The sequence below is a fragment of the Strix uralensis genome, chromosome 5 (genome assembly GCF_047716275.1).
Source record: "Strix uralensis isolate ZFMK-TIS-50842 chromosome 5, bStrUra1, whole genome shotgun sequence".
NCBI classification, from domain to species: domain Eukaryota; kingdom Metazoa; phylum Chordata; class Aves; order Strigiformes; family Strigidae; genus Strix; species Strix uralensis.
The window spans coordinates 25,549,027-25,576,193 of NC_133976.1; the positions used below are offsets into that span (position 1 = coordinate 25,549,027).

At 39.0% G+C, this 27,167-nt stretch overlaps 1 protein-coding gene across 10 annotated transcripts in view; it reads left to right on the top strand.

The window, feature by feature from the left end:
• Positions 1-27,167, top strand: part of CADPS2 (calcium dependent secretion activator 2) — a 321,289-nt gene that overhangs the window by 58,674 nt on the left and 235,448 nt on the right. For all 10 annotated transcript variants that reach the window (XM_074870153.1, XM_074870154.1, XM_074870157.1 and 7 more), the window contains exon 2: positions 13,059-13,172. In XM_074870153.1, coding sequence (XP_074726254.1) covers positions 13,059-13,172 — 114 coding nt within the window. The remainder of the gene's footprint in view (positions 1-13,058; positions 13,173-27,167) is intronic.

Here is a 27,167-nt window from a genome sequence, read left to right on the forward strand (position 1 = left end):
ATGATATTTAGTAGGTGGTGTGATAGCAAATACTGTGACTTCATTTCAAATGTTTAAGAAGAGGGAAATATTTAATTAAGAAAAAAAGGAAACAGAATCCAAAGCCTTGATTATGAAAGAAAAAGAACACGAATGTTTTCTTTTTAACGTATGCAGCTGCTTCTTCCCTCCAGGAAAAAAAAAAAAAAAAAGGCACAGAAACAATGATGAGATGGGAAAAAGATGCTCATAAACAAAACTAAATTCTGAAAGGCTTGGATGGTATGAATATGTACCAAGCAGAGGAAATCACTTGGCGTAGCAAAAGGCAGCACTAGAAATAGGATTAAAATGCAGCAAAAAAAGAGAAAGTTCTGAATCACTCTCAGGAAAAGTCTGACAATAAAATCTCTTAGCTACTGTTACAATTTCCTAGTTTAATGATTATGAGGATCCCATTGCTTGGAACCTTTAAACCAGAATGGACAGCCATTTATTTGTGATATTCTAGGGAGATTTTTTTGAGTACTTATCCTTTTAAGGGAATTTTAATCAAGTGTTTTCTTGTGGCTCTTAGTTATATAAAGATTGCCCAGGGAAATATAACTTTGGATAGAATTAGTATACCAATCTCTTGGGCCTCTCAAGAAATGTGTGAAGTCTCACAGATTTATTTAGAATGTGAAAACTGTGCATTTAGATTTATATACTGTATTTTCCTTCTACATTTTAATGTTATAGCATACAGTTCTGAGACAAGCTCATTCTTCCAGAAAGGTGAGTGGATTTGCATTATTTGATAAATTTACTTTACCTGTTAATAAATATGCTGTGGAAAAAAGATGTCAACAGATGTTTGAGTACTGTGTGTAAACTCACACATTAAAACAACGCTTTGACAAAAGAGGACATCATAGTCATGTATAGTTTATATATGTATAACTGAAATGAGCTTGTGGAATGCTTGATATTGCATTGCAGATACGTGGGTCAGTATGACGAAGTGTGTAAATTTGGATAGTATGTCTATGTATTTTGGTATAGAAAAGATTGAGTCCGGTGTATATAGACATCTGACAAAACATGTTTGATTGTAATATGCTCAAGGATCATATGTTACCTCTGCATCTTTTCTGGAAGGCTTTATTTTTATGTTTGAGAATTTGAAACTAAGTGGAGTACTGCTTAAAGCTGCAATCAGATGTCATTATAAAATGTGTATTGCTTACTTGGTAGTTTCAGCTGCGTAAATTAAGCCCTGAGAACTTTCTGCAAACTGACCAGAAGGACTGTGATGATCTAGTCTGACTTCCTGATTATGTGCATGTAAAAATGTGCCCTGTTGTTTCTTTTTTCAAATCCTTTCCTTCTGCTAGAACACTTGGTTCAGGGAGATGTTCCTTTGTACTCAAGCCTTCAAATGATGGAGAATCTCCTACATATCTTGATGAGCAAAACCTAGTGGTTTATTAAGAACTTCCATTTGAGTGTATTAGACTCCTGATATTGAATAATGATATAGTGATCATGGCTCTTGGATGTAAGGAGAACAAGATTTGTGGTGGAAAATGAGTGGTTTCTGTGAGACCAGCCTGCATGATTGGGGAAGTGGGGAAAAGGGGAGGGACTTTTAGGCAGGTGAGATATTCAAATTCTGAGACAGGAGCATAAAATTTTGGAGTAAACTGCTAGATGGGGATGTTTGTTCTTCACTGAACTATGTTACGGTAGTCAATCAGAATGTGTTAGACAATAGTTATGTAAAGTGCACATGGGTGTTGGGGGGGACATGGTAAAGCTTTTACCTACTTATTGGATATTTCTCTGGTAGAATTTTATAATGCAACACAAAACTAAACTTTCTTGGGTTTATGAGTACTTCAATCCTCTAAGATTATGAAAATTAGATGTCAGAAATAACTCTGAGAGATGGAGCTGGGAGGTCAGAGACTGGTGCACTTTCATGAGAAGTGCTCTCTTTGCTGTTAAGGAAATGTTTGTGTGAGTTGGTTGCCATGTGTAGTTGCTTAGTTTCATCTCTGTGGTTTTCATGAGATGATCTGCTGTGCTGGTTCAAAATCATGTTATGTCCTGAGAAATAAATGTATTCAGGGATTTGGATGTGTCTGTCACAGAGGATGTTTATTGTGATGGCTATGCAGGTGCTTGTATTTATTGTTCAGATAGTGTCTAGATGTTGTTTGTGATAAATGGATTCCTGAGGCTCATTGAAAAGTAGGAGATGGAAATGTTTGAAGGCTCACCTTGAGAGGCTGGGGAAGGATTTCAAAGTGGAAGTTTCTCCCGCTACAGGTTTCCAAGGTAGGAGAGTATATGACAAAAATAAGTGTACAAGATGAGGTGATACCTGGATAGCTTATTCAGAGCTGCAGTCTCTTTTGCAGCAGTGATGTCCTTGCCAGCCAAAACTGAAGGTCATTTGGGTTAGCACAGTATTTTTTTGTTTCTTCTGTGGTGCTTAATATTATGGCTCTTTGAGCATCCTAGTTCTAACATACCATAGCTAAATTGGGTTGTGTGTGGTCATGTGTAAAGTATGTGTGTCTGTATGATGTGACAACGTAACTGTTAATGACTTTACAGGCCAGGCTTTACCTCTGTTTCTTTAGGTTCTTCTGTTTGTTAATTGGATTGAAAAAACAGTTCATCTAGCCAACTACACTAACAGTGGCCTTAATCAGATGCCTAGGCAGAGATTGAAAATGAAGCAATGTATGTGGTAATTCCCATAATTATTAATCTCAGGAATTTCCTATACCAGATGAGGGGGAGTGGGGAGTTATATTTAGTATGTAGCATTTCTGTGCATATAATCTGCAGTAGATTTCTCTTCCATAAACTTGTGTAGTCTCCCAAGACAATTTTTGGTACCTACGATGTACTTTGGCAAGGTGTTGACACATATCTGTTATCCACTAATCTTGTTAAATTTTCATGACATTAATTTGTTAGTTGGAGTTGAAGGCATGTAATTAATGAGATAGTTTTTAAACCTGAGTTTATTGCACTTAACCTGAAGAGTGATTCAGTGATGTGGACCTCCTATCCAGTTCTAGGGAAGCCAGAAAACTTTAGTTGAAAATAACCATTTGTGCTGCAGTTTATGTATTGTCAATTTATCTTTCCAATCTCCATAAAGAAGTGGTATTTTCATGTTTCTGTTGGGATGACGAACTGGGGGAGGGTATGCGTGGGTTGACAAAAATATGTTCATGTAAAAGTATAATAAAGTGTAGGTCTCAGTGGTCTTAATGGTCTTTTCCAACCTAAATAATTCTATAGATTGGCTTGGAAAATAGAACAGAATGAAGCCTCGGCACATCCTCAGATGACACCAAATTGAGAGGAGCACGTGGTAGCAGAAGGTCCGGGGCCTTCTGCTCAGGGGCCTCCTGAATTCCTGGACAAATGAGTCAACAAAAATCTCCAGACAATCAGGACAGAGAAAAGGCAAGTCACACTTTTAAGCCAGAGCCCCGCATATCTTTACAGGCAAGGGACTGAGTGCCTAGGTCTTCTGCAGCAAAGGACCTGGGAATCCTGATGGAGAGCAACTAGAATGTGAGTTGGGGGAATGAAGGCTGGCTGCATGTTCAGCTGCATTAGCAGGAGGGCAGCTAGCAGGTCAAGGGAAGTATGTTTATTTTCCCATCTGCTTAACACTGGTGTGGCCACATCTAGAATATTCAGTCCATTTTTGGGTCCCCAAGTAGAAGAATGGTATCAACAAACTGGAAGAAGTTCATCAGGGTCCCCTCAGATGCTTAGAGAAGTGGAAGACCTGATACATGAGGGGAGGTGGAGAAGTCTGGGTTGGTTTAGTCTGGAGATGATTAAGAGGTTGACTGTTGTCTAGTTGTTAAGGGGGACAAGGCTATAGAGAAGATGGAGACAGACTCTTTTTAGGGGTACACAAGAAAAGAAGAGGAAGGAATAGTCACAAAGCCAAAATATGGAATTTCTGACTAGATATTAGGGGGCCAGGCAGGAGCTTCAGAAAAAGCATTGGAGCAGGTTACATAGAGAATGTGCAGTATCTTCATCCTTGGAGATACGCAAAGCTTGTCTGGACAAGGTCCAGAACAACGTGATGTATCTTTAGAGCTTAGCCTTGCTTTGAGAAGTAGGTTTGACTAGATGAATTCTAGAGGTCCCATCCATCCTAAATTTCTCAGTTTCACAGGCCTAACAGAGAAGGTAGATGGAGTATGAACACCATGCTCCTTATTAATGAAACTAGATATTCTTTTGTGGAAAATATTTTGTAAAAATACCTAGTTTGGTTAAATATTTTTTTAAACAGTATTAGAACCCAAAATAAAATGGATATTTTGTTCTGGATTTTATCCCAACTTTTATTGTTATCCTTTCTATTCTTTGAATTTAAGCCAAACTAGTCCTGAAACATGTTTGCCAGAGTGTGGTGGGCATGTGACTTGTATTTGCCAGGTGCCAAACAGAAATTACAGTCTTCTAGTTTTGCTTGCATTTCCATCACTAAGAATAATTTGGGTTTCTTTTTAATTCCATTTTTCGGAGAAGGGAAAATCTTGTTGTCTGTGAAACCTCCACACATTTTTTTTTTTTTCTCAGAACTGATAGAAACTGAGAAATGCATGCAGAAGTTATGTGTATGAGGAAAAAGCTGACATTTGCACAACCAAGGAAAGGTTGTATGATTACAGTGTCTCCTTAGAAAGTGGGCTGAAATGGAACATGAATGTCAACCTTGGAAAGATGAGAGCAGGTTGGAGGAACATTATTTTGCTGATGCTTCCGTTAGTTCAAGCAGCTCTGCTGTAGCATCCTCAGCTACACTTAGAGATCTTTGCTGGCAAAATATCCTGGTGTAATGTTGTTGGCAAACAAAGCTCTTCAGTTCAACACTTTTGAGGTATGAAAAAGCTGTTTCTGATAGCTTAATTTATATGTGGAGAAGCTTTGCAAAATGAGAATGATGGTTTCTTGGAGTAAATAGTTCTTCTGACAAATAGTTATGGGGGTGCAAAGTTGATATGGGGTGGAAAAGATGATGTAGATGCAGAGGAGGAAGACAGGTGCTGTGCTGTAAGAAGTGATGCAAATCCATTCAGTCCAGCACAGTTTGAACTGCTGACGTATACCATGAGTCAGAGCTGTACATCTATCTACATGTTAGCAGCAGTTACCTCTAAAACTTCCCTCGGTTTTTGTTTCTGGAAAGGCACTGGCAGCTGAGGTTCCCACCATGCTCAGGGTCACTGTGCATCTCTGCTAGGCATTAATTTTCATGGTCACCTACACTAGTCATCATCAGCTTTCTTGGCTGGAGGCTTTGTTTGTGTAGCTTTCGGGCATGACTGGTCTTCTTGTGGCTCTGACAACCTCAGGGAAGTAAAGCCAGACTGCCAGTGTGTACTCTGCATGGGAGATGTCCCCAAACAGTGGTGGCACAAGGGACAGCAAAGCATAGCTCACCCAGCTGTAGCATGTCTATGCAGCCACTCAAGACTCAGAGGAGATCAGCGAAGCCTGCCTCACAGAAGAAACAAATACAATAATCTAAATCTAGCTGATGATTGTCAGCTAAATTCTACAGCAAATCTCAGATAGTAGGAGTAAGTACAAAGAAAGTGATTGCAACAGCACTGACAACCTCGTCTCAGAGGAAATAGCTTTTATTGGGGTGTGATATTTAGGGCAAAGACATAGCACATGCTTTCTTACCTAGGGTGTCATAGTCTGTAAAAGGTTGACAATTTTTTTCAACAACGAAGAAATCTACCATTACCATGAGGAACTTCTATGTAGTTAAATTTTTCTGGATTTGTTTGTATCTTTTCATTCTTCTGTCCAAAAATTAGGAAAGTCTGATTCCATGTCCCCCCAGATATTTGTTCCCCCTCATTATCAAAACACTTATTTTTCTTTTCCTCTCAGGTGGCCAATCTGACCTTTTTAGAAGCTGTCTTCAGTTCTGTATTTTGGCAGTCAGTGTGGTACACTTGAATTCCTTCACATAAATCAGACTTTGACTTTGCCTTTGCACACTGCCCGTGATTTTTGTGCCCTCCCCTCTACTCCCTGAGGAAATTGAACCCCCAAACCCTGTTCCTTGTGAAATGTTTTACAATCCTGTCAGAATCTTGAATACATTGCTCTGGACAATGAAAATATTTAAAGTTTCAGACTTAATGATACAGAAAATATTTCTAACTTAAATACCCTGTAGGTGGAATTGAATGACCAGTACATTATTGGTAGTTTTTCTGGTTTTTAAACGAGTGGCAGACCAACAAAAGGTAAATGCCATGTTGTGCTTGTTTGACTATAAAGAATGACAAATTTGTTTGGTAAAAGTATTAGCTGATTTTGGAAATCTATTATTAGATTCTATGAGGCACTGAATTGTTACATGACAAGTATGTACACAGTGTAGTCTGCGCTGAGTAACAGCAAACAGAATCCTTACAGATAATGTTTTACTTGGAATAACTTCAGCTTTAAGAAAACAAAAGAACCGCTAAGGTTGCTAAGTGACAGCAAAATATTTATCCATTATTTAGAAAATCAAACCAGTTTATGCAATGAATAGTAAAGGACAGCATATAGTGTGTGCCACCCACATGCTTTATAGGACCATTATTATAGGACACAATGAAGACCTGCATAATTCAGCACAGCAACCACAGCTATCACCCCTGTCTTAGTGCTGAGATTCTCTAATAGTATTTATTTAGTCTTCTTCCTCAGTAGAAAATCTCTCACTTCACTAAAAATGAACACTCTCTGTCTCTGCTCTGAACACAGCTAATATTTTTGTGTAGGCAGATACTGGAAGAGAGCAAGCAAGGTGCAGGAGGAGGAGGGGAAATGGAGTCAGAATCTCTGTTTATAACTGGCTACTTGCTTTGCAGGCTTATTCTGTTGCTGATGTGAGATGAAGCTCATTAACAGCCAATGATGTGGCACAGGTGTTTTGTTTCTCTGGAAGGAGAGGTTAATGATGGGTTCAGCCTAAGACTCCATGCTGGGTGGCTTTCCAGAGTCCAGGTCTGTGGATAAAGCCCTCCCCACCACCACTGGTGGTGATGGGAAGCTGAGGTTACTTCAGGTTTGTTCTGGGATGAAGACTTGGGTGGCTGTTCAGTCTGGCTTGACAGTACAGTGAGAGTTGTTTCAAGTGTTGTCAGATGCTGTTCTGCCATTTCTAAGGCTTATTTGTGAAGAGGAAAGCCTGTTGTGATGGGTTGACCGGTACCCCCCTGCAGAGCTGAGTTGGGAGACCCTACAGAGGAGGTGCAGTGAGGGAGTCACTGAGGTCAACATCCTTGAGTATGCTACTGTGGTTGGAGGATTTGGGAAGGTGGGGAGACAAGGGAGATGGCAGTTAGACTGACACTTAACCAGCTACCTTCCAAGGCAGAGTGAAATCATGCAAAACAATATCTGAAAAAAAAAACCAACAAAAACATGTAAAGCACATAAAGCTCCTTTTGTAAACATGTGGAGCTTAGGTTGAAAACTTGGTTTGACGTGCATGTGGACCAGTTAAGTGTGTAGGGCCTTGAACATATGTCTGTGTGAATTGCTAGGAAGTTATTGGTAGTTGAATTTTTACCATCCTGGAAGTGGTGTGTTAAATTGAGCATCACTGTAAATGCATTGACCTGTTACATCATCCAGGTTTGGGTCTGGCTGAAGGTGTGTAGGCAAGTGGTATGAATCATCCTATAGCGAAACTCAGTTCATGACATCAGAAGGTTAGTCCTTGGCATAATTTCTACTCTTTTTTTTTTTTTTTTTTTTTTTTTCTCCCCCCTTGACAAAGAGCCTGGCAGGACCAGAAACAAAGTTATGTTCAAAGAAGTGTCTGAGAAGCTGCATGGAAAAAGGATTTGTTTGTACCATCATTTCTGTATTAGAGGAGCTGCAAATTTATCTCCTGACTGAAATGGAAAAGAGACAGCTATTTAAGGGAACACTCATGGGGTTTTTTTCTTTTTCCACTCTGCTCTCAAAAAGTATAGTTTTTTGGACAACTTTACTTTTTGAAAAAAAGTAAAGTTGTCCAAAAGCAGCTGCTGCTGTGGAAGGCATTGGACAAAATGGCATAGTTTTGAAATAACAATGCTACTTGTTTTTAGGAAGCGTTCAGGGACTTAAGTCATGTTTGGTGCTACAGATCCTCTAGATTGCAGCTGAGAATTTGGGGAGTGGCTCTTTGGTTGGCTCCTCCCTACCCCTTTCTTTTGGTAGTCTGCATAACAAGTATTTTATCTAGCTCTAGCTGTAATTGCCGTCAGTCGTCACCTCCTGCTATTTTCCTAAAATACCCACATGGTCTGAGAAAGGGTAATTTCACAGTACGGTGGTTGCTTGTGTTAAGGTCAGAGGCTTACTCGCACAGATCGCAGCTCCGAGTGTGAAGATGCAACCTGTGATTATTTCTTTGCTCTTTCTAAAATTGCCACAAGGTGGCAATGGTTCAGAATGTTATTCCTCCAGTACCAGCTCTGTGGCTGGCTGCACTTGTGCGGAGTAAGGTCAGCTGCAGACTGTGTGCAAGCCAGGCTCCGCGCTGGTCTGGGGCAAGGCGGGAGAGGCTGGTTGTGGCCAACACAGAGGCCATATTTTAACCTTTTGAGTTTTAAAGGCCAAGGTTTTGTAGAGGACAGTTTTGCTGTGAGTTTTGTCTTTGCCAGCTGCTGTCGGCTGCATGTGTTAGGGCACTAGTGAGCTGCTCTGTGTACTTAGGCAGTGAGAAGCAGACGAAAATGCTCTAATTCTAGTATCAAAACTCTGTGAAGCTAGGGTTTTATTTTTTCCTTCTTTCTTTTGAAGAGAACATAAACAGTATTGCTGTTAGAAATCCATACATGCTTCATTTTTCCTTCAAAATGCTGGAGTTTATTATTTAATCTGTGACATTGGAACAACTCCCTAAACTGCGAGATCTGTTTGAAATGCAACTTCTTATAAATATAAGAATTTAAACTCTGAGTAAAATCCATTTATTGAAATTGTTGAAAGGTATGAGTGGAGCTAACAGACATGCATCTAGGTCTTCATACCCAAGTTTCACTTTAGAAGGGAAAAAGCAAATCTTTAAATTAGTGCTCAAAGAGGAATATATTGGCATATATAAGACTTCTTTGAAATGTTAAATGCAAGGTGAGAATTTTTTTAATAGTTAAGTGCTTGAGGCTCTTTTGATACCTTTGTATTAATCTGTAAATTATGAAAAGTTAAATTGCTGCTGCAAGTTGAAAAAAAGTTATTTTTAATTAAATAGCTGTTTGAGAAATTTATTCTATCTTAAATATATGTTTTCATTCTTTGATAGTCCACTAAGGTCAGCAAATGTAAAGTAAAAAATAAATGTTACCTTTTGAGAAAGGCACAGGGATGGAGAGGAAGACAAATTTTTGTGTTGCATGGCTGTAATAAAGAAAACGCAAATTTGAGGGCAGTTAATCTTGTTTTCCCTTAAAGTTGTCTTAGCTTATCTTCAGTCATTCCACAGAATGCAATCAAACCTGATATTCTGAGTCACTGGAATTTAGTTATACATTCTCCCATGAAGCAGCAGTAGTTATTTATGAAGTATCACACAGGTGCAACAACAGGTTGCATACCACTGAGAATGTAAAATCCAAAAAAGCAATACAAAACTGAAGCAGGTTGCTGGAAAGCATCACAATCAGTGAGACTTTGCTGTACACTTCACGTGGTATTCAGAGTTCAGTTTACATTTGGGGGTGCATGTAGTAATGTCAAGTTTTATTTTAATTTTGCTGTTCATGGTTCTTTGTTAGAATTAAAATGCTGATACAGGTGCTGACAGTAAAAATGTAAAGAAGTAGCGAGGGAATGAAAGCAAAGGTCTAACATGTACAGGTCTTGCACAAAGGAAAGGACACATGCAGTGGAAAGGTAGTGCTACTGCAGATGGATTTTGAGCTCCTTTATGTGAACTTGACTTGCCAGAGGGAATCTGGCTAGGCTTGTTGCCCTTAATTTTAAGGATTTCACTTGGGATGCTGATTATGCATGATGTTCTTATCTTTTGTTCCTTGTTAACCAAGGTCGACAACTTCAAAGGTAGCCCAGACTTGGATAGGTTAAGCTGTTTGGCAGTGTCCAAGAGATAATGTCCTTTACAGATGCCTGTTTCTCTCCATTTGCTATTAGGACATACTATGCAAATAGACTTCCCCTTTTCTCTGCATTTCTAAGCTACTACTTTTACTGGTTTGTTTTGTTTCATTTTTAAAGGCACTTGGCTGCAAACTGAAGAGTGTTAATGAAACCATTAAAAATGACAAACATAAAAAGAAAGATAATTGAGAATTCTCTGTACACTCAATATTCTGACAAATAAAAAGCCCAGAAGAACTGTATGCTACAGCAGACTACTATAAATTGTTCTCTATCTTGACAGTTAACACAACTGTGTCTCTATATGTGACAGTACTTAGGACCTGTAAAATAGACTTCAGATCATCCTTAGTGCAAGGTGTAGCTTTTAATATTTTCCATTGGAACTATTATTATTATTTAGTTTTGCAGAACTTTATTCCTGTATGCATCCAGATTTCACACTAAAACATAAGTAATATAAGAAATGTATAGTAGTCCTAAAATGCCACTGAACCCTTAGAATTACTTATTAACTGAAGTAGTGAATATGAAAGCCATATATAAATATTTTAAAGGCATTTCAGTTTGCTGAACTATGATGGTTAGAAATGAGGAAGACAGAATTAAATTTATATTTCATTGCCTTATTCATAATGTTTTTGTTTGATATGTGGGTAATAGACAAGCAAATCACCTAAAGAATAAAGTCTGCAAGCATGAAAACACATTTCCATAATTGCCTTGGAAGGAAGCCCGCATGTTCTTGTGGCAGAGCTGTGAATATTCCACGGGATGAAGGAGCTTGCTCAGCAGTGGTGCACAGTCTGTGGGAGCGCTCAGCTCTTTAAGTCCCCTGTGAGAACAAGTGTCTGCTGAAAACAAGCTCAAACAATCCTTAATTATTTGTACTTTTCGATATCTCAACTTGTCCAATATCTTTAGAAAATGAGAGAAGAATAAGGGGAATTGAATAAAAAGAAAGACCTGTCCTGCGTATCTGGGAATAAAGTTTGATTTCTGTTAGAAACAGCTAACCTTTGTGGTGCAGATACTGTGCAAGAAACGGTTGTCTGGCAGGCAGGTGGATAGATGCCAGTTTTGGAGTATGTGCAGACATAACACAAATACTTCTCTCCCACTGATTTTTAACTATCAGTGGTCAACGTGTTAGTGGCAATGTGTCAGTGTTGGACTGCTGCAGGAGGCAGGAAATTTTTCCAAGTAATAGCAACCTCTGTTGTTGCTTGCCTTAGTGGGAGGCCTTTTCTTCTGTAGGGATTTCTTGGGGCTTGTTCTGTGTTGCTAATTGTTCCTCATCGTTAAGATGAGGAACAGAATTATTATATATTTTTAACTAGCTTGGATTTTTTCAAAGGCATAGTTCTTTGACTTTGCATTGCTACTGCCTACACTTTACAATTTTTCAGAAGATTTCTCACATCAGGTATTTAGATGGCATCTATAGTATTGTTTCCTGTGAAAATAGAACAGCTTTCAGGCTTACATACAATTTGGGAGAGTTTTGCAGTAAATTGCTGCATGTTTCGTGGAAGCACATGACTTGACAAACATTATGTAGGATGAAAATCCTCCCTTGATCTGAAGTAGAGATTGTCCAAGGTAGGCATATTATCAGGAATAGGAGTAATTTTGCTAATCTTCTAAGAGTATTGTAGCTTAAATGACTTCAGAGTGTCAACACTAGAGACCTGAAAGCCTAAGGTCACCATACTTACTGTAGATGCCAAAAAGTTCTTCTGTAAGAAACAATCATGCAATCGGGGTAATGTTACTTGTTGCAGGTTAGCCATTACAAATATAGCTTTCTGTTCTCTGGAAAAATATTTTCAATTTCTGGTTATACATTTATTTATTCATTTATTTTTAACTAAGCAAAATACAGGAAGGATGAAAAGAAATTGCAATCATTTGTGTTTGGATTTTTAAATGTTAAAGTTCAGGAATACTCACTGGAATAAAGGCTTTACATGAATGTTTAAGTTCTGGGAAAGCAAAACAACTATTTTTAACTGTTGCTTTGGTATGTTAGTGGCAGTCTCCTTTGATGTTGTATTCTAACTTCTCACAGATTTGATAAGGAGAAATATCTTACTAAATATTTCAAGAGTTGATAGGAACCTTGACAAAAGGCCTGTGTCTAGATCCCTGGAGAGCTTTCAGATTTGCTTTTTCCTGTAACATTAAACTTTGATAAAAATGGGTTGATTTTGAGATTTAATCATGTAATGTTCTCTACTGGGAGTCTGTTTTCAAAATGCACTCAACTTTGATATGAAGTCCACCAAATGTAATTTGGTGTCAGTCTTGGAGCCTTGTGGCTGCTGTTCCCCGAGATTAGCTGTTTAATGTCATTCACAGTGGTATAACATCAGTGGCTAAAAGTCCATTTTCTTCACAGGGAGCACGTTTCATCCATTTTCTTCACAGTAAGCATGCTTGTTAAAACATGCCAACGGCAGCACCTAGATTACTCCAAAAAAAATGAGGCATGTCAGTTGTTTTTCACTTATTTGAAGGCTGAAAAAAAATTGAAATATTTGAAGACTGGAGCTAAGAGCTAAGTTTTATTAGCTGGTGCTGCTGCCATGGGAAGGTCAGCCATTTTATTCAGCATATGCATATAAAATATTGCTCAGAAGTATCCATGCAGACTTACCTGTAGCATCCTGAGGACACAAGGGAAAGAGTAGAGGTTTAGTTGCACACTGAGTGCATGCATGACTTGCTGCAGCAACCTGACTTGCCCAGGTGGGACTTTGAAGAGCTGCCATGCACTAGGGACCCTGGTGGCCAGGGAGCCTCTGCCTCTTCTTCCCTGTACACAGCTTCCAAGTGTGTATAGTGCTGCATATTTTTACCTTAAGACTGACTGCATTTATTATTGATCTCTTCCCTCTCCTTTTTTTCTTGCATAGCTCAATAAGCAGCAGCTGCAGATACTGAAGGATCGTTTCCAGGCCTTTTTGAATGGGGAGACACAAATCGTTGCAGATGAAGCATTTTGCAATGCTGTGCGAAGTTATTATGAGGTAAGTTATGTGCTTTGTTTTCTGTATTGTTTAAAAAGTTTATAGGATTTCTTTTAATGCAAATACAAGGAAAGGAACCTTCTAGAAACAGCTTCCTCCTACTCCAGCTTTGTCATTTTAAAAGTTGAAATTCACTGTCTGAGCAAAAGAGATAAATTGAACTGGAAAATATCCACCCATTTTGAGGAAGGAGGAAAAAAAAATGAAAAGACAAAATGAAAAACCCCTGGTGCTAAAAAACTTTCTGGCAGTGTTTGATCCAACTAGGCACTGCTATCTTTATCTCCATATGTCTTAAGTTACCTCTTTAATCAACGCTTCACAGTCGTAAGTTATCATCTTGAGAAATATGTCTTCTGACTTTTAGTTACTGTGCAGAGTTGTTTTGGAGAGGAACCACATGTTCCCTTCCCAAAGAAGAGAAGCTTTCAATGCAGCTGGGCCAGCTTTCAAGTTTTGCTGTGACGTCCCAGGCATGTTCAGTGCCGATGACCACCACTGCAGATCTTTAGATGTGGTTTTACTTGACTGACAGGTCCCATTTCATACTAAGAGGACAGTTCACTGTCCTTTTTGTAACATCAACAGCATACGGCTAGAGAATTTATTTCTTACTCTTAGCAAATGGTAGTACTAATTCGTTTTGTCTCATCTAACTTCAGACTTGCTCAATGAATCATAAGGGCTGTATGTATTTCTTGTATTTCTTTTGAAGGGTCTTCCTCCATATTTCACTCTACCACATCTTTTTTTCCAAATATTTTAGCTTTATTTTTTATATATTATTTGTAATTTTTCTCTGTCAGCTATTCTTTGCTAGTGAATGAAACTTTTCTTCATGGAGAAGATGATGTGACTTATTTCCTAGCTTGGTTTTATATACATTAAATTATGTTGCACAAAAAAAAGAAGAGACGGGATGGACAAATGTTTTACCTGTTGTACAGAGATGTGAGAACTCAGTTCACGTTTCTCCAAATCATGGTCTGATCAGTACCATGTCAATTGAAATGAAGGAAATCTCATAAAAATACTTGTGAAAGGATGGGCGTGGCTTGCAGGTGTAACAAGAGAATATGAACATTCACAAGATACTACGCAGGGGGTGCCAGAACAGTACAAAAGTTGTTATAAAGTAGTCCTTTCTTCTGTATAACTGATGAAGAAGTTAAAACTGGGAGGAAGGACAGTTTGGAAGATAGTGCAGGGCAAGGCTGAGCTAGTTAGCTGCCCAGCAGTAGGTTTCAGAGGAGTGGAATATCTCAAGATGCTGAACGTGGTGTGGAATTGAAAAGTACATAATGTTTATGGTTCTTTCAGCAAGCTGTGTAAGAAGCTTGATGTGTTAGAGGAAGTAGCCTGCTCTTAGGAAAGGATGTGATAGTGAATAAAAATGATTTTAAAGTAAATGCCTAAACAGTAACTGTCCTGTTAAGATTCTTTGTGTCTCATATTAATGAGATTTTTTTTTGACACATCAAGAACTATGTTTTCAGCATATCTGCTGTTGCAATGAAAGGCTCTGCATAATAATCTAAGATAGCCCTATAAAACGGAAGACGCAAATTTTCCAGCTATTTTCAGCCATTCACCACTTTGAACTGTACAAATGTTTTAGCTGTCCAGTTTCAAACAGAAGACTCCAAAGATCTTGTCAACTCTGTCAAGACTATAATGACACCATGCGCTAGTCAAATCTTCATCCAGCGTTAATACATGGTGAGCTCATCTAGCAGCTGTAGTTCGGTTCTTTTTTTGTTTATCCCGCCCCTGCCAATTGAATCTTCCATTCTTTCCAGAGATTTCTTTCCAGACTTCCACAACCTTTTCCAGTTGTGCAGTTTGAGTCAGCATTTACTAGTCATTTTTAATTTCTTTTTAGGGTTGTAGTAGATAGTCACCAGTATGCAATATTAGGTTTGATGAACTCTGCAGTGGTGGAATGCAGCTGTAGACTTAGTGCAAGCTACTGCTCCTCTTCAATGCATTTTAATAAAATGTTATGCATCTTACCATGTATTCTTATATCATCACTTATATGTGTCACTTGTGCCTTTTTCATTTGCTTTGTTACCCATTTGTTGAAAATACTAATATTTATTACTTCTTTGTGTGTTCTATTGATGCTGTACTCTGATGCTCTCATCTCTGTCTTCCACATGTGGTTCATCACATCTCCTGTTTGGTGATATTTGTTAGTAGTTTGAATTATGGACATCTTGCTTGTTTCTGTCGTAGAGCATTTCATAAGCTTCAGTGTTAATTTCCTTATACTTTAGTTGCTGAGCTACAGTTCAATTTTATCTGACATGGAAGGAAACAAATACATGGTCTGCACAGTAATTATTTTACTCTGACAATTATTAATTTGCCTTTAATTCTATGCAGTAGTCATGGTTTAAGACTTACTACAATATTGCTTGCAAAGCCAGGGTATTCTCATCACTGTAGTTGATTTTTGACACCAAACTCTTTGAATGTAAAAGAGAAGGTTTGTTTTGGGCATGTGACATAAATCCTTTATCACTAGTTGCAGGTGTTTTGAGTCACTAAATCTGTCTATAATTACTGGGTTTGTTCTGAATTTGTCCTCTTAAGAATCTAAGAGTAAGTTCCAAGGATTTAGGAACTTGTTATGGCTCAGTCTTCCATTTACTCTTCTAGAAAGATTTGCTGAAAGAGTAATTTATTAAATAAATACGAATTTCAGCATTGATTTCACTGTGTTGTAATAGAGTCATGCTCCTGTGTCAGAACTATGTGGGAAGGTTTACACTGGTCAATTTTGTGGTCTTATCCTCCAACATTATGTCTTTTCTAATGCTGCTGTGGTTTTTAAGGCTTTCTGTTAATATTCTGGCATTGGTTTTGATTTATCTTAAAGATCTGATAGGAAAACAATTCATAGGAAGAGTTGCATAAACTCTTCTTTAATTCTGCAGAAATGGTTATTTTCATATTCTGCATAATCTCCCCCTAGCATCCCACCACACTGAAAGTCTTACTGAAATTTATCATGATTCATTTTTGTATACATATAATTAAGATTGTCTTGAGGAATTATTTCCTCTTCCATCCTAGTTTTAGAGAAGATATGGAAATGTTTATGGTTCTCTTTCTGTAATCATTCTCTCAGAACTGACACAGGATTTTTTTGTTTGGAAAATTCCATTACAGACATTAAGCCAGATTCTAATCAGCAGAATCAGATGTTGGTGATGCTTTTTGGATAAAGAGAAAAATTCAATCATATGGCAATTTATTATGAGTAATTATATTGGACACACTGCTAAGTGTAAAATTGAGAAAGTGACTTATGAAATAAAGTCTTTATTTGCATATTTCAACCCATTTTTTAAAGAAGTTCTCAGTAAAATAATAGATAATCTTTCATTCATCAATTCTTGCATGTTTTTTCATGGAGGTTGGAAAATGCCCTTGTGTAGAGCCCTAAGAGGTTCATTCACCACCTTTTAATGTACATACCTTTAATAGGTGAGTATATCCATTGGGCTAAACTCACAGTACTAATTCTTTAGTCTTGAATTTATGCAGACTCAGATATGAGTAAAATGGGTGCAAAGAACTGTAAAGACTATTTGAAATACTGTGAAAATTTTTTCAATATTGTAATGATTGCAAGTTCTCAGGTTTTCAACTCTCTTCTTAAAGCATTGTGAAGAAAAACTGTTGTTTTTCTCGTTTTTCTTGCTGCTTTATTTTAAATATGTGGTTCTATGCCATAATTATTGTATACTACTTAAATCTGAATGTTAAATGCAGGATCTGTAGCAGTTAGCACTGTGAAGGGTTTTCAGAATTTAAAATTGGACTTAGTTTGACTGTACCACTTTGCCTGTGATACAGACATCATATTTAACTTAATTTCTACTTAAATTCAGGTGTTGTAGTCCTTGGCAAATTAAATTGTGGTCTGCCACAGTCAGGCAATAGGAAAGAACTGAGGTGTGGCCAATAGTGAAAATTGATGAGGCAGGAGATTCATGTACAAAACTAGCTAATGGATAGGCACTGCCTGGCTAGTGGGAGGGTTTTAAGAAAAAAAGTGAACTAAAAATAGAAAACAACCAAAAATCAACAATAAGAAAGAGCATGTTGTAGAATCATAGAATGATTTGGATTGGAAGGGACCTTAAAGATCATCTAGTCCAACCTGCCTACCATGGTCAGGGACACCTTTCACACGATCAGGTTGCTCAAAGCCCCATCCAACCTGACTTTGAACACTTAGAGTGATGGGGCATCCACAACTTCTCTGGGCAACCTGTTCCAGTGCCTTACCACCCTTACCATAAAAGTCTATTCCTTTTGTATGATCCAGATCTACTCTCTACAGCTTTCTAAATAGTAGGGGAAGCGCTTTCCCTTTTCTCTCCACAGAAGTTTCAAACTTCTAAATGAGGTAGGTAGTTGATGGATAGTTTAGTGCATTAATTGTACCAATCCTTAGCTTTGCAAGTGGTGTGTGCTGATAGGAAGAGAGAAAGAAATGGCTTATTGAATTTAGATGAAAAAAAATTCCCAGTAATGGTATCCTTTTTTGTTCATTTTGTGACCACTGTTGTTACAGGCAAATAAGGATGCCTTGTAGATCTGACACTGCACTGCAGAAGTAATTAATGTTGGGTAGTGAGGTATGTCTCTACTGTAGTAAGCCTTACGTGACATTATTTACTTGTTTATTAGGTAAATTCTGAATGTCTGTTAATCTGAAAAAAACAGTTAGAAAACCGGGAATGGCTCAAATCATTACACAACAGTGAATTTGCTCTGCATTGCTTAATTATTTTTCTCCTAATCCTAGTGCTGTTTTCCTCGGTCTCAAAGGAAAACAAAACTCTTCTGGATATTGGTTTTGCACAGTTAACAGTATGTTGCACTGAGACATGAACTATATGCATTTTTGTTGATGCTGTATTGTGGACAACTGAAAACAGTGGGGTCTTTTTCAGCTAGCCTGCTACTAATAAGAAACATGACAGTTTAACATCAGTGCTGCAGAAATCTTGCAGGAGATAATAAAATTTCATTCTCTTTTTTAATTTGGAAATCAGTACTTGGAAGGATTTTTCTTTCACTAGATGATGAAAGGATAACAACTCTTGATCTTTTTAAGTTATCCTTCTCACTGCCTTTTCCAGATCTCAGCACAGAGCTAACCTTAAGACCCTTTAGAATTGGAAATAATATTGCAAAATGCTTCATTAAAGGAGTTATGTTAATGCCAGACAACTTTCCTTTGTACCTTTATATTGTGATGTCTGTATATTCCAGTCAGCAGTATCTCAGGGACTCTCCAAACTAATGGGGAGCAGCTGGACACTTTTTTTTTTTCTCCTTTCAGCAGTCAGATAGATATTCAGACCAATCTCTCACTTGCTATCTTTCTCCGTGACCAGAGGGAGGCACATAGTTTCACATTAATAGTACATTTGAAGTATCTGAATACAAGTGAAAATTTCCAAAAGGTGCCTATGGACTCTGAGCCACAGTTAGTCCAACCAGTGTCTCTCTCTCCTGACTCTGTAGGCACTGGAATTTTCTCACGTAGTTTCTTCAGACTTTAAGTTTTGATTAGAGATCCACTGTAGAAAATTGATATATTTTTCTAATTAATCATTTTACTAAATTTCAAGCAACTAATAGCTAAAGGATTTCCTGATCTTAAAAACAAAACAACCAACCAACCAAACAGAAACCCCCAACCCAAGCCACCAAGCAAACAAACAGTAAAGGAGAAAACCTCCTATTTTCATGTACCATTAGATTGAAATTCTAGGACTAGTATTTACTCTGGATATTATTTCATTTACTCTTAGATTTCTAGATGGTGGGATAAATAACTTCTGTTTGCATATTTTGATTGAACCTCTCTTACCGTTTTATTTTTGTGATAGAAAGCTTTACCTGTCAAATCCTTAGAGATGTGTGACTTGTCAAAATCTTTTAAACTTTAAAGTAATGTCTTGGAAAAGTGGCATTTTTTTCTTAATGGTGAATTGATAATCTCTGAGTAAACCAAGCTAGAAAGAACGTGGCAGTAAGGGATAAAAAAGGTCAGCAAATGCATGGCTGAAATCCAGAAGTCAGTAAATGAGAAGTGAGGTTTTAAATTCTCACTGATCTCTCTCCACCCTATTTCATTTCTGTTCTATTACTCATTTCAAAAGATGACAACAAATTCTTATATCCTGAGAACTGTGAAGGCAGAACACAGACAATGATGATGTAAGTATTTTCTTAGTGATTGTTTTCAGGTTTTGATTTATCTATATTTCCCACCGTAGGGTATTGCTGAAAAGCCAGTTGGAAAAGGAGATTCTTCTCAAGCTTTTATTTTCTGAAGTTTTATGGTGCCATAGAGATGCCTTTTTCTATTTCATGTTGCCTTAAAAAGGTTTTACTCCTCACAGGGCAAGAAAGAGGTTTCTTCAAAGTTAAATCCAGGTATAAAGTTGCTATCCACCCAAGATTCTCAGCAAGAAACAACATTATCTTAAATGGAGCATACTAAGAGAAATAGATTACCCAGTCTGTTCCAGTTAGTAAATGCCTGCTTTGAACACTGCCAGTGAACAGTAACTACCTCATTAAGAAAACTGTTCTTCTTTCCACTTGGCCTTGCCATCAAACCATTTCCCCTAATTTCCTAGTTCAGTTTTTCTTATTAACTTAAGTTTGTTGCTTAGCTTGCTGTTTTTTAAATGTAAATTGTACAATTTTTCTTTCATTGTATTACTCTGTGTATAAATGGGTATGTCTTGTGCCTCCTTAGCAAAACAAAAATGCTGAGCAAATTACATATACTTAATCTGTAGTAAATAATTTGGTATCAGGCATATATTATGGTCCCTCTTTGGACCTTTTATTCTTATATCTAAATTAGGGTTCCAGACAAAGCCTCAGATTCTGGTGTGGTTCTGATACCTTGTACTGCTTTGGTTTACTTTTGTAATTCCTCTTACAGAGCTAGGTGATGGTCCTTACAGAAGCGAGTGATCAGCAGGGATATGAATTTTAAGGCTGATGTGAAGGCAGGAGGATTCACAAGCGACTGTACCAGGATAGGAAATACCATGGACCTTGGAACTCCATCTGCAGGTGTTTTGAGCGGGTGTGTAGGGCGACTGTACACAGAGCTACTGTGTCTGCCGTACCTCAGTTAACTAGTGCAGAACTAGCTTCTGTCTGCCTGCTTGCCAGCACTTTGTCATGGAGATATACACCAGCGTTCAGAGCCGAGTCCCACACAGCATGCCCACTTCCACAGTTGCCAGTGACTGGCAAGATGAGTCTAGTTTTTTTCCCTTCTGAAATGAAATAGTCAAAAGATGAAGTTCTACATCTGTATTTATAGATTCATATAGTCCTAGATGTGCATACGATTTCTCTGGACATCTTCTTTCTGTTTCTTGATCTTTTCAGCAGCAATGGCAAAATAAATGTTGAGATGCTCACCTGTGGCGTGCTATTAGGCCAGCACTTCCCAGCTAGAAAGCTGCAACTGGGTGCTTGGGACTTGGAAGCATTGCATGCCTTTCAGTGTTTTCCCTCTGTTCAGAATGTCAGCATGCTGGTTCACAGCCCAGCATGAGAAAATAAATAATCCCCTGGGGGTGAAACTGTGATGTTTTTGTTAGATTTAAGTTTTCTGTTCTTAGTATACCTTTCCTAAAACTAGGAAAGGTTTTTCCTTTGAGAGCAGCAGGCATCCTTTGTTTGTATGCGTTTGTATCTCTGCAGTTTCACTGTGATAAATATGCACCATGAATAATATGTTACTCTGCTCATCACATGCAGATACTACTGCAGCAGAGCCTTCCAAGTCTAAGAGTAAGAAGTACTTTAATCAGAGATCAGATTTTATTTTCAATGAAATGAAACATTTTCTCAGACCTTTCTTCCTGATGAGCATAAAATTAGCTACAAATGCATACTTATCTCCCAGTTTTGAGTCTGTTCACTTGTGAGTCTTCTATAATCTTCCTTTGAACACTAACATTTGTCAGTTTATATATGGAATTACAGTTTGTTCATTTGGTCTTTCATAGCTCCTCTCTCTTGGTTTGTTTATGTCCGGACAGTTTAGAATGCTGTGTTAGAAATCCGTGGACAAATTACAAGAGTCGATATCCTAGTACTGTCCCTTAGTTTTTAATGCTTTCAAGCATATTACCTCTGTAAGTAGTTAAATTAGATGGAAGCAAAATGAAACAAAGCAAAGCTACAGTCTAGTTCTGTACTGTTTTTCTTGCACTGTCATAATGGACTGTGGCACGTGCAATGTGATCAGTAGTATCAAAATGCTCACATCAAACCCCTTTGGCTTTACTTTCTCATGTGATCTCTCTGCACTTTCCTCCAGGGCATTAGTGCAGCAGTTTCATACTTGACATAAATCTGCAAATTAAAAAATATCCTTTATTTTTGCCATTAATTAGGAAGTAATTCAGTAATTTTAAAGTCTAACCTTTTGTAATAGGAAGCAAGTTAAACTTTTATTTGGCTTTTGAGCTTTTAGTAGTTCAATAAAACTTTGCAGAAAACTATGAAAAAAGCGCACAGCCAAATCTTTTACAAAATGTGATTTTAAGAAAGGGCAATGGACCGTTAGAAGTTTCCCAAATTTAATAATATTCAAGCAGCAATATTGTGTCAGATCAAAGTCGAGGGAGATGTCTGATGAAAAATACTGGGGCAGGGGAGGCCTGTGCATTGATTTCCATGAGTGTTCTCTCCAATTCCAGTCATCAGGGCTCAGGGACATCCTCCACATGTCCAGCTTTCCATCACTGGTAACAGCATAAGGCAATTAACCAGTCCGGCAATTTTGTCTTTCAACAACAGGAAGAGCTTGTTATTACTGTGTTCATATTCTGTGCAGGAAGTCTTCTGTGTCTGGAAAGCGAGACTTGCATCAGTTGTTGAAATGTTTCCTTTTCTTATGTCTTGGGTTTCTCAGAAGTTTGTTTTTGGGGATAGGAAGGAGGGATATGGGTAAAGTTTTAGAAGCCCTGTTGTCTTAGCTTCGGAATCAATTAATTTCCTTTTCCTTACTATAATGGAGCTCGTTTTACTTGCTATCCATCCATTTCTTCTCAGCTTATGGTGGAAGGGAATGATGGACTTACAGCAATGATCTTAAAATACAACCTTTTTTCTTCTCATGTCCTAACAACTATACAAATGTTCAATTGTTAAAAGACTGATTAGGCTCGTCCTTGGGGCCCCAGTAACTGATGTAATCTGTGTAGTTGGAGAAGAAAGTTCTTTTGAAATACAGATTCTCATCTGAGACTTGCAGCAGTAATTGGTGATTAATTGTAAATGATCCCTGTTGCCTTATTCCAACTCTCAGCCTTCTGACTGTGCTTCAGACATGCAGCAAAAACAATTGAGAAAATTAAACAAGGGAACAAAAAAGTGATGCTTTCCATTTAACTCCCTCTGTTTCTCTGCATGCGTTATGTTGATGGGTCTTCTGTGTCTTGCTCCTGGCAAGGGACTCAGAGGGAAATAAGAGTGAGCGTGTGTCTCAGTGCGCTGAAACCCACAGCTCCACCATGGCTGTGCAGACTGTGATGCTTTTAGCTCTGTTTCCCTATTGGACTACTAAGCACATCCATAAAGGGCAATGAAGCTGGTGAAGGGCCTGGAGAATAAATCCTATGAGGAGCGATTGAAGGAGGTGGGACTGTTTAGTTTGAGGAATAGAAGGCTGAGGGGAGACCTCATCACTCTCTACAACTACCTGAAAGGACATTGTAGAGAGGTTGGTGCTAGTCTCTTCTCACAGGTAATTAGCGATAGAACAAGAGGGAATGGCTTTAAACTACAACAGAGGAGGTTTAGACTGGACATTAGGAAAAAATTTTCACAGAAAGAGTGGTCAGACAGTGGAATAGGCTGCCCAGGGAGGTGGTGGAGTCACCATCCCTGGATGTGTTTAAGGGTCATTTGGATGAGATGTTGGGGGATATGGTGTAGGGGAGAACTCTGTAGAGTAGGGCTGATGGCTGGACTTGATGATCCCAAGGGTCTTTTCCAACCTGAATGATTCTGTGAAAGGCTCACTGGAAAGTAAGCTAAATCTTTCATCTTTCAGCATGAAAGAGATTTACCACTTTTCTGATCCAAGTAACAGTGAGTACTGCTTCAGAAAGTCGATCTCTGCTCCTGAAGAACTGATGAAGAAGGAAAAGGTAAAGAGTGTCCTTCCTCCCTACTTGGGTTCTTCTTTGAGCATGTGAATCACTTTTAACGGCATTTTCCCTCCACTTCAGAGAAGGGTCAAAAAGGATTGCCTGCTTTCCTATTTTTATGTTCACATTTCCATGAAAATTTCCATTGAAATTAAAGATGAACTTGAGACAAGTGTCTGTACCTAAAGAGAAATACATTCCTTTTGTACTCTGGGTGTGACATGCAGAGTTAACTATACCAGCAGCCCTATATCTTCATCTTAGTCATGTTTAGCTTACTCTGCAGCTCAGTTGGCACTGCAATGGGGTTTTTTTTGCCATTTTTTTTTCCTTCATATGACAGCTACACCATCAAATCTTTTTGTCTGAAGGATTTTCAAATGCGCAGAGCTGCATGGCTAAAACTACACCTTTGTCATTTCCTAACAACACATTCTGTTGGCATGTGATGCCTCAGATAAGGTACAGGAAAGCTCATCATTTGCATGTATCATCTGAGTGAATACCAAAATCTGCTGCAACTCCCTTTCCCCTCAGCTGTGTCCTCAGTGCAGTACCACTGTTGGGAATCACCTCTCACCTGAACCTAAAAGATTATTCCAACTGCAGAAGAGCTCCTGATGTCATCATTATACTAATCTGAGTGTAGCATAGTTCTACACCAGTGTTGAACAAGTTGAACACACAGGACTTGTGGTATTGGCCATTAGCCCAGATGTGTATGGATGGTGAAGTCTTTTTTGTAGATATCTCTGAAACAAGAGCTGAAATGTCAACCCAGGGTCTGCTTGAAAAGTACTGCTCTCTCCTGGAAGGATGCCTTGTTTCTGGCATTAAGAAAGGATAACTGTCCTGCAATTTGAGGATGAACCCAGAATGAGTATGCAGCTTTTGTTTCCTTGGAAATATCACGAAGATGCGTCTGAGAACTGCAAGTGGGCTACTATCCTTCCAAAGTGCCAGTCTGATCATCATGACCCAACATGTGCAGCCTGTATCTAACTGCATTCTGTAGGTCTGTGAAGAGGAGACTGAATTGTCTGCCAGCATTACAAGACAGGCTGATGATGCAGGGGTCAGACTTCTGTTACCAAAAAATGTCAGAAAGAGGAAAAACTGATGTATGAGTTGTCATAACTATTCTAAGACAGCCTGTGGAAAAAAGATAAGGCCTCTTTGAATAGGAGTCACAGAGAAATTTCCAAGTAGTTGAGGGGAAGATGTTTTAACTCTGTGGTTGTGAAATGCAGAGTTTGGTTCTACTGTTAACTCTGAGAAGAATAAATTGTGTATATCACTTAAGAATCAGATTGATCACCATGGGTGTCTTCAGTCTCAGCAGTGTTTTATGGCTCTTGTTCTGAATATGCATAGTCATTTTTCCTGACTTTTAAAATATGAAGATTCACAATGGCTGTAGGCTTCACAATAATTCTTTCTTTAAACTCGATCACTTCTACTCGAAGGAAATGTATGTCTGTCTTTTTCTCAAGTGAGACAGAAGGCAAATGCTGCTTCCGAAACATGTTCATATTCAACAGTTAAGAAGTTGAGTAAGTGGTCCTGAAGGTCTGAAAAAATGTGTAGGTAAATAACATGTGCTACAGGGACTGGAATAACTTCAGGTGTCAAGGAATGAGACATTTCTTTTAGAAGTAGTACATGAACCCTGTCTTTGTGTACGAGCCCAGACTTGATCCTTTGAAAAAGTATAATGATAATGAATACTGGTGGCAGGGGAGTCCGCAAAACAGGAGCTTGTGTAAACTGAAAATTGTGGCCAGGGATGTCAAGGGCAACAAGAAAAGCTTTTGTAGGTATGTCAGTGATAAAAGGAAGGCTAAGAAAAGTGTATGCCCTCTCCAGAAGGAAACAGGTGACCTGGTTTCCCAGGATATGGAGAAGATTGAGGTACTCAACAACTTTTTTTTTTCAGTCTTCACTGGCAAGTGCTCCAGCCACACCACCCAAGTTGCAGAAGGCAAACACAGGGACTGGGAGAAAGAAGAACCGTCCACTGTAGGAGGAGATCAAGTTCAAGACCATTTAAAGAACTTGAAGGTGCACAAGTCCATGGGACCTCATGAGATGCATCTGTGGGTCCTGATGGAACTGGCGGCTGAAGTGGCTAGGCCACTATCCATCATATTTGAGAAGTCAGTGGCAGACCGGTGAAGTTCCCACTGACTGGAAAAGGGGAAATATAACCCCCATTTTTAGGAATGGAAAAAAGGAAGACCTGGAGAACTACAGGCCAGTCAGTCTCACCTCTGTGCCTGGCAAGATCATGGAGCAGATTCTCCTAGAAACTATGCTAGGACAAATGGAAAATAAGGAGGGGGTTGGTGACAGCCAACATGGCTTCACTAAGGGCAAATCATGCCTGTCAAATCTGGTGGCCTTCTACGATGGGGTTGCAGTTCTGGTGGATAAGGGGAGAGCAACTGACGTCATCTGTCTGGACTTGCGCAAAGCATTTGGCACTGTCCTGCATGACATCCTTGTCTCTAAATTGGAGACACATGGATTTGATGGATGGACCACTCAGTGGATAAGGAATTGGCTGGATAGTTGCACTCAAAGAGTTGGGGTCAACAGCTTAATGTCCAAGTGGAGACCAGTGACAAGTGGTGTTCCTCAGGGGTCGGTGTTGGGACCAGTGCTGTTTAACATCTTTGTTGGTGACAGGGACAGTGGGATTGAGTGCACCCTCAGCAAGTTCACTGACGATACCAAGCTGTGTGGTGTGGTCAACACGCTGGAGGGAAGGGATGTGCCATCCAGAGGGACCTGGACAGGTTTGAGAGGTGGGCCTGTGCAGACCTCATGAAGTTCAACAAGGCCAAGTGCAAGGTCCTGCACATGGGTTGGAGCAAGCTCAAGCACAAATACAGGCTGGGAGATGAGTGGATTGAGAGCAGCCCTGCAGAGAAGGACTTGGGGGTGTTAGTGGATGAAAATCTCACTATGACCCAGCAATGTGTGCTCACAGCCCAGAAAGCCAAACTGTATCCTGAGCTGCATCAAGAGGAGTATGGCCAGCAGGTCAAGGGAGGTGATTCTCCCTCTCTCCTCTGCTCACAAAGATGATCAGGGGGCTGGAGCACCTCCCTTAGGACAGGCTGAGAGAGTTGGCGTTGTTCAGCCTGGAGAAGAGAAGGCTCCGGGGAGACCGTATAGCAGCCTTCCAGTACTTAAAGGGGGCTACAGGAAAGATGGGGAGGGACTCTTTATCAGGGAGTGTAGTGATAGGACAAAGGGTAACAGTTTTAAACTGAAAGAGGGTAGATTTATATCAGATATTAGGAAGAAATTCTTCACTGTGAGGGTGGTGACAGACTGGAACACGTTGCCCAGAGAGGTTGTGGATGCCCCCTCCCTGAAAGTGTTCAAGGCCAGGTTGGACGGGGTTTTGAGCAACCTGGTCTAGTGGAAGGTGTCCCTGCCCATGGCAGGTGGGTTGGAACTGGATGATCTTTAAGGTCCCTTCCAGCCCAAACCATTCTATGATTCAGTTTAAGCAGTAATGAGAAGTCCTTAATATTAGTTTAGGGGGGAAATAAAGCCTTTTTTAATGAAAGCTCTTAAAATACACAGAGGTTAACAATATAGAAAAGATAACTTATAAAACAGTCTGCAAACTTAATTTTTGGAGATGGGCTTGATTTGCCCCTTAGCCTAAGTTAGAATAGATGTTAATGAATGTTAAGTTGAAGCTGTGAAATTGTTAGAAAAGGTTATGGTTAAACAGCAGTGAGAACATGTTAACAGC